Consider the following 13,092-nt stretch of genomic DNA (forward strand, 5'->3'; position numbering starts at 1 on the left):
GAAGGCGGCAGTCTCCCCGGCGGAATATACAACCACGCATATGTGCGATTAACCGCGAAAGGCGCCAGAGAGATGTGAGAGGCACACTCGTCTCCAACTGGGGAGAGCAGGTGTCCCGGGTAGGCCGGGAGGAGGGGGGGAAACCCGCGGCAGTGTCGCTGCGGGAGACTGGGAGGCAGTGGGGTGTGGCCAGCGTGCCTTCTCACCCACCTCCCTAACAGCGCGCATCATCTTGAGTGATAATTAAGCACGGACGTTGTAATGGGGCCAGGGGATTTGTGTGTTTTCCCACAAGGTATGTCAAACTATTTCACAATCTCCTCCGAGTTCAATACATCTGGGATCAAGTACCTAATGCTATATGATCTCATTTTTCCAATGCTTCGTTAAGGACCTAATGCCTTTCGCTACACAGATTTTGAAAGGACGTTCACTTTCTTCGGATAGGGGTGCGAATGTCGAGTTAGCAAAGAAGAAAAAAACTGTGACACTCACTGAGGCATTGACTCCTTCTTGGTGACAGCCTGCGTAGCTTCCTCTGGGAGCCGACTTGGGTCATTGAGGATATTTGTGGTTGTGCTCAGGTACCTAAGCGAATCCAGGACACCTAAAAACAAGGAAGAAAAAGAAAACCAGCAAAACGAAAATGAGTGCACAAAACGCCACTTTGAATACAATAATGGCACCTGTTTCAAAAAGTAGTGTAGCCATTACAGACTTTATAAAGGTGGCTGTAATTTATGAACAGTGATTCTTGAAGAGATTTGTGTGGAATCATGCAACATGGTCCCTAATAAGTGCAGTCAAAGCTCATTAAAACAAACATGGATATAGCGAATTATTGGACAAAGGAGGTAAAAGCAAAATTTGGTATGTTATACAGTTAAACCTGGTTATAACGAAATTGTAAAATGTCTGCAATTTTGCATTACATCCAGTTTTTCGTAATATCCAGTTTGATATGCCCGTTATATGCCGTGCCACCATTTCAGCAAACCATGCGTGCAATTCAACTGAATCTGCACTGCGTGACTCCATCGCCTTTCGTCGCGCAGATACCAATGCAGAAGTACTGATGCAGAAAGCCGCTTCACTAGATACAAAAAATCAAGACCAGGGTAGTCGACAGCGGGCACGAGGAAAAACCATTGCCGGGGAATTTGTTGTTGCACCTAGCTCCCTGTCGACAGCCTTAAACGCGAGGCCCAAGATTGAAGAAATCCACTCCAAAGGCAATGTGATTAGACCGTCAAACACATCAACGGGTGCTTCAAAGTGTTACGTTTGGGACTTTGGCTCTTCAGGTGACTGTGGCGCACCACTTGAGCAACCTAGAAATCATCGATCAGCTGATTCCTTCAGATGATGCAAGCAGCGATGATGACAGTGAACCGGAAAACAAAAAGAGAGAACTTTAAAGCAGTGCGCAGAGACCACCAATATGTATAAGGAATTGAGGGACTACCTAGGAACGGTACTGTGGCCAAATCAACTGACTTCGAGAAGGCGCTGCATTGTATTGATTTCGTCAAAAATTGCGTGGGCACAGCATCATGTCAACTATGGAGATATTGTCGATGTTGCAGCTGCAGGTGGCCCTTCTGTTGAGCGCATCACCAAATGCCCTACCAGTAGAACCCTGGCCAAACCCTTCCTGAACAGACAAGCTTGGAAATTCGACGCACAAGCTGCTTCTAGAACGCTGCCGCTGCCCCATCTGCTGGCAATCAGGACGGTGAACACGTGACAGTGCTATCCCTAGATGGAGCCGCCTATATCTACTGCCATTTCATCACCTGCCGAAGGGGGCTTAGCATTTGTCTGCTGTGGACAGCACACCAATGCTGTTGCAAGTTAGTTACCCTAATTGCTCCTACGGCCACATAAAAAGCAATAATTGTCTTATTGCAGTATTGTGCCCCAGTTAGTGGTCTGTTCTCTGTAAAAGCTGCAATAAGTTTGTAAAACGCCTGCTTTGTAGGATTCTATTGTGTGTGTAAGGAAATGCTGAGTCAAATCCTGGGCCTAGAAGAGAAGAAGTCCTGGCAACCATTTTGGCTACTGCCCGAAAAATCGAGTTAAGGCAGGAGGACGATATTTGCAATGAACTTCGTGCCTCAAAGAAATAAGCAGGGCCCTGTTGATGTTGAGTTGAGACAGCTCTTAGCTTGAATTAGGGTGCTAAAGGTTGACACTACTGCCCCAAAGAACAGCAGAGCTTTACCAGCTGCAATGCTGGAGGCTGTACTCAGCACCTCAGAAAAGTTATTCAACTGAATTATGGTGCAATGATGCCAAGAACTATCTCTGCCACTACAGTCTACTTTTCTTTGACTTACTCGACACATCTGGGAAAACCTGGGCATCCACAAAGAAAAATATAATGAAGTTATGCATGAAAGCCCTTGCAGAAGAAGTCGCACCACCTCATCTAGAGCGTGCACATCGTTTCGGGAAGAACCAAAAAAAAAAAAAAAGAAATGCAAACCAATTATAATAAAACTTGCGCTCTTCAAGAACAAACAAAGTATTTCGGAAAAGGGGCACAAATTCAAGGAGACTGATTACACAGTATGAAAAGACTTTTCCTTCAAAACTCAATTAGCTAGACAACGCCTACTTGAGTATGCGAAGCCACAGGCCACATTGTATAAACTAAATGCAGATTAACTGCGCATGGTGATCATCAAAACAGTTCAAACGAAAAGCGACAGCTGCTGTGCGATGTCAGCGCACCTTAAAGATCTGCAGGTGGTCGAAATTACTCCATAGCCCTCCACTGCGGCTCCTCTTTCCTTTTTCCACTCCTACCTTCCCTTACGCAGAAACAAGCGTGACAGATACTGCACCTTTCTCTTCCTGTGAACCAATTATTATTATTACTATAACCAATCACTCTGACCCTTCACATTGTACACATGAGCGTTCCATCACGATTTCATCTATTGTACACTTACATGTGCAGTATATTACCCAAATGTGTCGAACTAAGCTTGTACCTTGAAACAGTGAGTGTGACATTTTCGCATTAACTGAAACATGGCTTAACCCCGATATTTCCAACAATGAGGTCCTGGCCAATACTAGCGACATCATTCACCACTAGGACATCGTCACCATCATCATCATTCTCAGCCTGACTATACTTACTGCAGGGTGAAGGCCTCTCCATATTCCTCTAATTAACACGGTCCTGTGCGAGCTGCATCCACTTGACCCCTGCGAACTTCTTAACCTCATCCGCCCACCTAATTTTCTGCCGCCCCCTGCTACACTTTCCTCCCCTTGGAATCCAATTTGTTACCCTAAGAGACCATCGGTTATCTTCTCTTCGCACTACATACCCTGCCCATGCCCCTTTCTTCTTCTTGATTTCCACTAGAATGTCATTAACTCGAGTTATCTCTCTGACCCACTCTGCATGCTTCCTATCTTTTAACATTACACCTACTATTTTCGTTCCACAGCCCTCTGCATTGTCCTCAACTTAAAAAGAACTCTTTTCGTTAACTTCCATGTTTCAGCAGCATGGTTAGTACAGAGAACTGTCGTATACTTTCCTTTTGAGCGATACAGGTAAGCTGCTAATCATAACCTGCGAGTACTTGCCGAATGCGCTCCATCCCAATCTTATTCTCTTAGTTGTTTTCCTTTCATGGTCCGGAACTGGGGTTACTACTTGTTCTAAGTAGACATATTCCTCTGCCACTTCCAGTGCTTTGCTACCTATTGTAAACTGCTGTTCCTTCCCGAGGCTGTTGAACATTATTTTTAGTTTTCTGCATATTGATTTTCAAGCCTACCTTTCTGCTTTTTCTGTTTAGGTCATCAATCATTCTTTGCAGTTCATCCCCAGAGTTACTTAGCAAGGCAATGTCATCAGTGAATAGCAGATTACTGAGGTGTTCTCTATCAACCCTTATCCCTAACTGCTCCCATTCTAAGTCTCTGAATGCTTCTAAGTAAGCTGTGAATAGTAGTTGGAAGATTGTGTCTCTTTGCCTAACACCTTTCTTTATAGAAATTTTGTTACTTTCTTTATGCACAACTATGGTTGCTGTGCAGTTACTGTAGATATCTCCCAATACTTTCACATATGGCTCGTCTACATCCCGATTTTGCAATGCCTGCATGAGTACCGAGATTTCTACTGAGTCAAAGGCTTTTTCGTAATCAATGAATGCTATGTATGAGGGGTGGTTATATTCTGAGTGTTTTTCTGTTAGCTGGTTGATAGTATGGATATGATTGATAGTAGAGCATCCTTTCTGAAAACCTGCTTGATCTTTTGCTTGGTTGCAGTCTAATGTTGTCCTGATTCTATTAGCGATTACCTTAGTAAATACCTTATACGTAACAGACAGTAAGTTGATTGGTCTGTAATATTCGTGATGACATTGCCCACATTGTCCCTAGTGCATACATCTGATTTTTGCTTATGCCCAATTTCCTCTTTACCACTTTAAGGCTGCCCCCGTTCTTTAGAGCATGTTCAATTTTCCCCATGTTATACTTCCTTATGTCGGCCACTTTATGCTTATTGATTGGCTTGAGATCTTTGCCAGCTCTATCCTGTCTGTTGGCATTTCTTAATCAAATTTTTCGTCTCCTTAGATAGTTTGCTCGTATCCTCTGTAACTATCCTACCGCCTACTTCTACCGTGCACTCAGTAATGATTATGTCTGAAATTATTGTTCATTGCCTTTATGCTAGGGCTGTCATCCTCGGTTAGAGCTTCCCCCTCCCCTCGGTCACCTCCTCGGAGAAGCAGCCATCGCCTACGCGCTTGCACACACGGAAGCACGCTACATAATTTTCGACTCTAAAACTGCGATACTAAATTTTGCGCGTGGTAGAGTTCACGTTTCTGCATTCAGCATACTGAGCTCGCCCGCCGCCAACCCGCCCCGCTATGTGGAGCTGATATGGGTGCCTGCGCACTCCGGGAATCCCGGTAACGAGGCCGCCAACGCGTTAGCCTGAGGTTCTTTAAAGCAGGCGCCGACGGCCTCCGATCCGGGATTCAACGCGTGATCGCATGCGCTCCATCAGTGAGCTAACTCAGGCCTATCGGGCCGAGCGACTTCTCTATCCCTCACCTCACCCATCTCTAGATAACTACCACCAGACGCTCTGGCGATGACTCCAGACGCGCACCCTCCCGTCCCCTTATAGTGCGCCTCGCTACCACCACGCCCTCACCGATCCCTCCTGCACCTTTTGCAACAACCCCACCGCCACTCTCGCCCACATCCTGTTCCAATGCCCGGCTGATCCTCCCCCATCTATTCTGTAGTGAGATCCTGAATTCTTCTGCCCTCCCCCTCACTGCTAATTTGTTGATGAACTTCGTTCTTACTAATCTGTTCTGGTCCCTCTTCAGATCGAGACTAATTCGAGACCTTACTATCCTGCGGTCACTGCATCGCACCTTTCCGATACCTTTATATCCTTCATAATGCCGGGGTTCGAACACAGTATGAAGTCAATTTCATTTTTAGCCTCCCTGTTAGGGTTTTTCCATGTTCACTTCCAGTTCTTCCATTTGCAAAAGAAGGTGTTCATGATTCATAAGTTATTGAGCTTTGCAAACTAGTAACTTCCCCCACTATTCCTAGAATTAATGCCATAGTCACCCACTGCTTTTTCCCTACCTTGGCATCGAAGTCACCCATTATTACACTGTACTGTGTCTTTACTTTCCTTATTGCCAACTCTACGTCTTCGCAGAAGCTTTTGACTGCCTGGTCATCATGACTACATGTAGATGCGTACGCCTGTACAACCTTCAGTTTATACCGCTTATTAGGCTTAATTATGATGCTTGCCACCTTCTCATTAATGCTATAGAATTCCTCTATGTTACCAACTATACCCTTATTGACAAGGAACCCTACTCCTAGTTCTCGTCTGTCTGGTAAACCTCGATGACACAATACATATTCGCCCTTCAGTACAGTATGTACCTTATTTGGCCTCCTAGCCTCACTGAGTCCTGTAACATCCCATTTCATATCCTCTAATTCCTCTAACAATACTGCTAAACTACCCTCACTATCTAGGGTTCTAGCGTTAAACGTTGCCAGAGTTAGTTTCCAATGGCGGCCCGTCCGGAGCCAGAGATTCTTAGCACCCTTTGCTGTGTTGCAGGCCTGACCACCACAGTGGTCAGTTACTTCGCAGCCACCGGGGACTGAGGGCCAGGGGTTTGCTGAAGTATTCATAGAAGGTTGTGGCCAATTACTGCACCAAGGTGGCCACATCCTGTTCTGGCAAGGGAGTACGTATCTAGAGGTGTTCACCGATATCAGGTCGCACCCCAAACCTGTTTATAAAATTCCACTGACATGTGGACTTCTTTTTTTTTTAATTCGGTGAGGAATTGCGCGACACCGGGATTCAAACCATAGCCCTCTTGCACACGCGGCGAATGTTTTTCCTCTACGCCAACAAAGGATGCCACAACAGCACATTAAACATAAAATCCGGATTCCTCTGTCAGCCTCACCGCAAAGCTTGCTTTCCAACCAAAAGGCCCTGTTCCAAGACGTCTCGCATTTGTTGTGGGAACGAAAAAAGCTAAGTGATGCTTTAGTGTACCGCGTGCAGCACGACTGAAGAGGTCAGTGTGACCACCTTTGTGGAATGCATGAGCTGATAACAAGCACAAACACAGTTCCATGGTAGCGGTATTCTAAAGCTAATCTAAGCGTGCAGTGGATCCACTTAGTGGGTTGCTTTTAATTCACTGATTCATAAAACGTTTTTAAAAGGAATGCTTCCCATCTGACGTGTATTTTGACCTCGCGGCCCCTGTGACCTAGGTTATAAGCGGCCTATGCTGTACCCTCAATGCTATCAGAGTCCAATTAAAGCTAATATAGTTCTTAAGGGTGACTAAGTATCAGGATAGTAACTAGTCACCTTACATCTAGTGCTTGCCGCTCCAAAGAATTCAATTAAATGTACATTTTTCTATCGTAAAGATAGGTAAACCAACCGACCCGCACAACTAATATTCTCGACCTTGTTCTTAGGGTGTGCCCCGAGAACTTCAGTACCATTTTTATTAGAGGTTCAATGACCATCAACTTCTATATTTTACAGTTAATATCCCATCTCACCTGGTCTGAGGGCCCGGAGTGAACAATTTTGCTCCACCCAAAGGAGCACTGTCTTGCACATCTCGTCGAGCCCAGCTTTGGAGACAGTCTGGTTGTATGACTCCAGCAAGGGCTCCAGAAGAAGGCTGAACTGTGCACGGGAGTTTCAGGTTAAGAAAAACAACTATATCAAACAAGAAAGGCTGCACACATGCACACATAACCATACACAGTTTCAGCCTGTTACATACACGCCCATCTCAACCAAGCAATGTTCTTCTAACTGGCCTTGATATGGTTCCTTGATTTCTTACATTGACACGACAAGCCGAAGAGTCCAGATACAACACTGCATCACACCTCAAAGGATACAATCCAAAATTTCCAGTTCTGAAGCGTTCTTGTCCGCACATATTCTTCGAAGCTCTCCTTGAGGTGGTTCGTTCGCTGACATGGTAATGGAACACCTGTTGCAGGCAGCTGGTTCTGGTACAAGCTGTGAGGTGATAAAAAAACAAAAGCATAAGCGAAGCAAATGTTGCTGCCCACACTACATGCAACAGTGAGTCCCAGAATGGCCAATGTCAAGGCTACGGCATAGTAGAGCCATAGAAAGCTATGCACAAAAGCCTGCCCTATTTATATTTTGGGTAACAGGAGCTGGTCTGCGAAAAATTATTGGCTATTACTGCATATATCTGCCTGCTCTCGCAGTCACGTGCTGTAACATTTTTTTCTGCAGGCTGAAGAGGTCGTTAACATGTTTGCTGCAGTAGCGATTTTCAAAGACCTAATCAATTTGCTTCAAGACCCACAGATGGGCCACCCTGAAGTTTCCTTTGGCATGGTACGATCCACCAATGAGCCACGGACAAAATCAGCTTCTCTAATCCATCAGTAGAAGGCAATAGTAACGGTGCTTTTCACAAGCTCTTTGAACTTAACTGAGTGCAACATGGTTTCACTGCGACTTTGCATTCGTTGCTGTATAGCTTGCATATGGGACATGAACCACCGGTAACCCAAGGCAGGCAATGTGAATCATTGAGAAAGAGAAGGCCCTGGAAGAGTTAAATAGAGTATGGAAAGCAAGAAAAGGCAAACAGGCACAGGACTGAAAACCTCGAAATGCCGAATGGCAATGGCACGGAAGTGTGCTGGCTACCTGCATTAAACTGTCAGAAGACTGGCTTCTTGATTGCAGCAAACGTATCTGAAGCATTGCCTTTTAACTGATGTCAACAAATCTACTGCTACTGTATTTTAGAAAGCCATTGGCATATTTTGTTTCTTTTGAAACAATGGGCACGGAGACGTGGCTATGGCTGGCCTGAAAATTTTGAGACTGCATCATAACCGTAATATTTCGTTTGAATTTCGCCTCAGCTCACGAACTTCCCCGCCTGCATTATATTCATGCAACTTAAAAAAACAACAGCAAAGAGATCCTAATTTCTCATCCTGCCCATCACAGTGTTGTTCCTACTGCCTGCAACAATAAAAAAGAATGTAATTGCTAGCACACGATTCCCTGAAAAACCTTGGATAACGCAAGGGCTTTTTACGGCATCACAGAAAACCAAAGACAGAGTGCCACCTTAGCAGACCAACATGATTGTGCCCCTTGAGAAGAACTTCAGAATATGAGCTCTGTCTTACAGATAGAGCAGGGCTGATTCCTTTACAACCGTGGCACTGAATACATCACAAATTTGTGTCGTCAGTGAGAGAAGAAATATTTCCAAACATGTAATGCTGCAAAGGGAGAGACTAACTGGTTGATGACAAATACCTGATTGCCTGGTTGTACGTTTCAATCTGCTTCTTCAGCCTGTCAGCCTCTTCCTGTTGCTGCTGACGCTCATTCTTCAGCGTTCGTATGTATTCCCCAGCTGGACAGAAAAACAACACAGCAGCTACTATGTCTGCCCAATGTTAAAGACAGAAAAAAAACAAAGCAAATAAAATAATGTCAAGCTGCACATACCTTGCTGCAACATCTGTGCCTTGCTGACTTTGGAGTCTGGATTCTGGCTCAGAGAAGGAAGCAGATGCCGTAGGGACTCGAACCCATTCTGCAGAAAAGTGTTGTTTGTTGAAAGCCTGCCGCTAACTGTGCAGCATACACACAAATACAGTTAGATCTCTATGCAACAAATCTCCATGTAGCGAATTCCTCAAAGTTAGAAAATTTTTCCATTTCCCAATGCTAGCCCTTATTAAAGCGAGTGTATCTGAAAGCTTCATGCAACGAACACTAACTGGCAGTTGACCTTGATATAATTAACTCACTACGCTGACTATCTCTTAGCTAGTGCTGAATTGCTGGAATATTAGCACAACTGCGCAAGTTTCGTGGTGACAAAACACAAAATGACATGAGAGGACCACTTACAATCACATCGAGTGGAAACAGTTGGTACAAAGTGACGTGTTAAGCATTGACGGTGCATCAAAGCGAAAACATGCTGCAGTTCATGCTGCTTTTGCTTTTGGAACATGGCATTGCAACCGCTGCAACCAAAGGTGTAATAATGAATTCAAAGCGTCAGATTGTCCGGTACGCACAACGTGCTTGCTTCGAGCCCATGTTACTGCTGTATGCTTTTTAAGAGCACAAGTTCTACTATTTGGGCTGCAACTTTGAATTTTGCCTCCTTGGGTCTGAATGACCTTAACCTGATTAAGTGTAGGTATCCACCTAAAGGTAAGGGAGATACTGTGCCTTCCTTTTCCCCAAGATAAAAGCAAAAATATATAATAAGATGATAGAATGAAAAAGTAGTGTTAAGGGGAGATGTGCGTCGAAAAACGAGTTTGCCGAGTAATTTTTCAGTTTTGAGTTTTTGCCTGTAAAATTATCTTTAAACATTTAGCTACAACTTTCTAAAAGATCAAGGCAAGATTCGATCGTGAAGTTAGTAAAAGGTCCATTTTATTCAACCACGGTGGCTCGAGAAAATGCTATTTTCCACGCAAATCGTCAATTTTCGTGCGCCTATACCTCGAGAACGACGCGTCGCCCGCCATTGCCGTTTGCTGGGAGAGGTTGAGTAAGCCTTTCTCTTGTAGATAGCATCTCTCGCAGTTTCGTATCTCTGATGCAAATAATAAAAAAAAACGTTTTCCGCGCACGCTTCAAGCATCCCTACTGGACCTTTTAAATCACGTGGTGCTCTAGAGAGGCCGCCATTGGCCTGGACTGATACGACGCTGTGGCGAAGCCTACCTCCTGCTTTCGTTTTGTGCAGCGTCTGGATCGCGCTACATCGTGCTGTGCTAGTTCTTTTCAGCGGCCTTTTAGCATTTGTTGAGTTCGCGATGAACGACACTCAAAAGCGCAACTTCCGAGCTCGAAAGTCTTGGTCGAAGAACCCGTACCGAGGACGGCGTCGCGGACCTCACCGGAAAACTGCAGCGGGAGACGCAAGCTAGTCCTAACCAGGCCAACGTGCACTCGGACGAGATCGATGCCGCAGTGAACTTTGTGAGCACCTCGGAGGTGAAGGTTGGACTCTTCAAGGAAGATAAGGTAGCATGCGGTCATCGATATTCTACGAGTGCTGCGATATGCGAGATTAGAACGCTTACGGTGTTGGTAAGCGGTGCTGCTTGCCCTACGTGCCGCACCTGTACCCTTGCGGTACGCGAACCGGTGGATTTTCTTGAGCTGCACTATGAAAGTAGTGAGTGCCCAGCATCAGTGCTTTCTGCTGTGCACACCTCGAGCCGCGTTGTGCCCGGTGGACTTGCAGATAGCGCCAGTGGAAATCGGGACTATCGGAGTGGAAGCTCTCGCGACAGCTTCGCCGTCAACGTGAAGGTGGTGGTGGCTGCGCGCGCGATTGGCATCGGACACGAACAGCTGTCGCGATTTTGTGCAATTCTTGACCTGCCGAACTCATTACACCACAAGAACTTTGCTGCGATCGGCAAGAAAGTTCATGGTGCGGCCATGAAAGCAGTGGCAAGAAGTTTAATGTGCTTTTGTTGTGTTTATGAAAAAATACAGAAGTTTAAAACTTTCAAATGCAATTTTCTCCATTCGTAGTTTTCAGCATTTTTTACATTTTGTGCAACAAGCTTTGAGTACTTTCAGTAGTCAGATTTGGATGAAATTTTGCACACAGCCTCTTCAAAGTGTGTAGAATGTTATCTACCTAGTTATAAAAAATCTCTTGAACTTTTTTTGCTTTTTTTGAAAAAAATTCAGAATGTTGATACATGGTGCCCAAATAATACAGATTGGTGTTTCTAAATTTTTTTTACAATTATAGGATAAAATGAATAAATTTGAAGTAGCTTTCGACATACTATATTACCAAAGCAACAGAATGAGCTATTGCAAGCTGGTATAAACATGCATTTCATTATCAAAAAAGTGTGCACAAAAGGCCCTATATTGTGCTTTTGCAGACACTTCTACACAAAAACTAATAAAGATATGTAGAAAGTAAAAACATATTTGGAATCAGCATTAAAAACTCTATAAATGGCCAATGTTTCATAACCTTAGGTTCAATATTAAAGAAAAAGTGTTTTCGAGGAGCATCTCCCCTTAAAGGTGCTGTTGCGCCTACTCTCAAGGCGAAGCTTGAGTGTCCCTCCTAATTCAAACCATAAAACCGCGTACAACCATGCTTAACAGAGCTTTCACTAATATCACTAAGTTCAAGCTATGTTTAAGATCACGTGAATTTTTCATCATCAATTAAACAAATGATGTCGGTATTTGATGCATAAGAAATGTGGCCAAGATCATTTTAAAAACCTGCAATGTATGAAAGCCAACTCAATGAGCTTTCAGATGCACACTTTTGATGCAAGATATTTCAAGCCGCATTGCCGATTAAAAAATAAATCTAAAAAGGTGACTAACGATTGATGTTGATGGCCTTCAGTGTGCTTTCATCACTGCTTTGCCACGGCGCCCATCTACTATGCTGCCACGTTAGGAATTAAATTTCCCGGTCATTAATAAACGAAGAAGAATGCAACCATCATGCCTCGACAGGTGGGCTTGCAAGAAAAAGAACAAGCACAGGTCGCACTCACTACCTTGATGTTGAAACGTCGCTTCTGTTCTGCGTTGATATGGCACACCCTCCGGTGCTCCTTGTACTGAACACGCTCTTCGTCTGACTTGGGCCTGAACGGCTTTGCTGGACTGGCAGGAACTGGGGTGGTGGCGGACTGCAAATCAGGAAGTCTGTCATCACACACAGGTGACAGCATTCAAATGACCTGACCAGAAAAAAACAAAATCCCTGCCAAAATCAAGGCACCATTTTTCATTAATGTACAATAACATTTTCGGGATGATCACGGGGCTGAGGATAAAATGAGGTTCAAGGTCCAAGCGCTGCAGCTTAGCACGAATGCACTCTGTGACCCTTAAAGGTATACAACTGTTGTACGGGAGCTAATTAGTGCAACACTGCATTGCTAAGATGCATGAATACCTAATTTTTCCGTCGCATATTTTATTCGTCCAAGTTATGCGTTAGACAACATTATACATGGACTGCCACGTGCTATTTGTTAACGACTGCCGAATAACTTGTAATAGAATTTCTTTTCTCCTCTGTTTCAGTTTCAACACACGCGCAATGGTTACGAGGACAAAGTTTAGGTTATGTGAGGAATGACCAGCCTGTCTTAAGAACAGGAATCATAACTGGAGAAGAGGTGATTATACAGCAGTTTTTTATTCTCTCACATGACCTAGGTTTAACTTAGACATTATAGCCATCACTTCAGTGTTGAAATCGAAACCCAGAGGTGAGTGACAGAAAAAAAAAAAAAAAGAGGTTATAAATTATTTAGCTGTTGTAGATGAACACCTTGTGGTGATGCATGTACAGCAATATATTGTGCATCACTAAAAAGAAGAAAAATGCAACCAAAATTTGGTGCCTATGGGTTGCTTGGAGATCCACAGGGCAACATAAACAGAGGATGAGGTACAAACAATGAGTTACAAAACAC

General features: G+C 44.2%; 1 protein-coding gene across 2 annotated transcripts in view; it reads right to left on the reverse strand.

Annotated features, from left to right (window-relative positions):
- The window catches only part of LOC146197084 (carbohydrate-responsive element-binding protein-like), a 58,559-nt gene that overhangs the window by 11,176 nt on the left and 34,291 nt on the right, over nt 1–13,092 (reverse strand). Inside the window, exons 14-19 of one of the 2 annotated variants that reach the window (XM_084598827.1) lie at nt 12,160–12,297; nt 9,092–9,179; nt 8,897–8,996; nt 7,477–7,600; nt 7,126–7,255; nt 496–607 (exon numbers count right to left, since the gene is read on the reverse strand). In XM_084598827.1, the coding sequence (XP_084454953.1) occupies nt 496–607; nt 7,126–7,255; nt 7,477–7,600; nt 8,897–8,996; nt 9,092–9,179; nt 12,160–12,297 (692 nt within the window). The remainder of the gene's footprint in view (nt 1–495; nt 608–7,125; nt 7,256–7,476; nt 7,601–8,896; nt 8,997–9,091; nt 9,180–12,159; nt 12,298–13,092) is intronic. The other variant, XM_084598828.1, reaches the window with a different exon arrangement.

This window comes from Amblyomma maculatum, chromosome 3 (genome assembly GCF_055883805.1).
Source record: "Amblyomma maculatum isolate TAMU_Amacu chromosome 3, ASM5588380v1, whole genome shotgun sequence".
NCBI classification, from domain to species: domain Eukaryota; kingdom Metazoa; phylum Arthropoda; class Arachnida; order Ixodida; family Ixodidae; genus Amblyomma; species Amblyomma maculatum.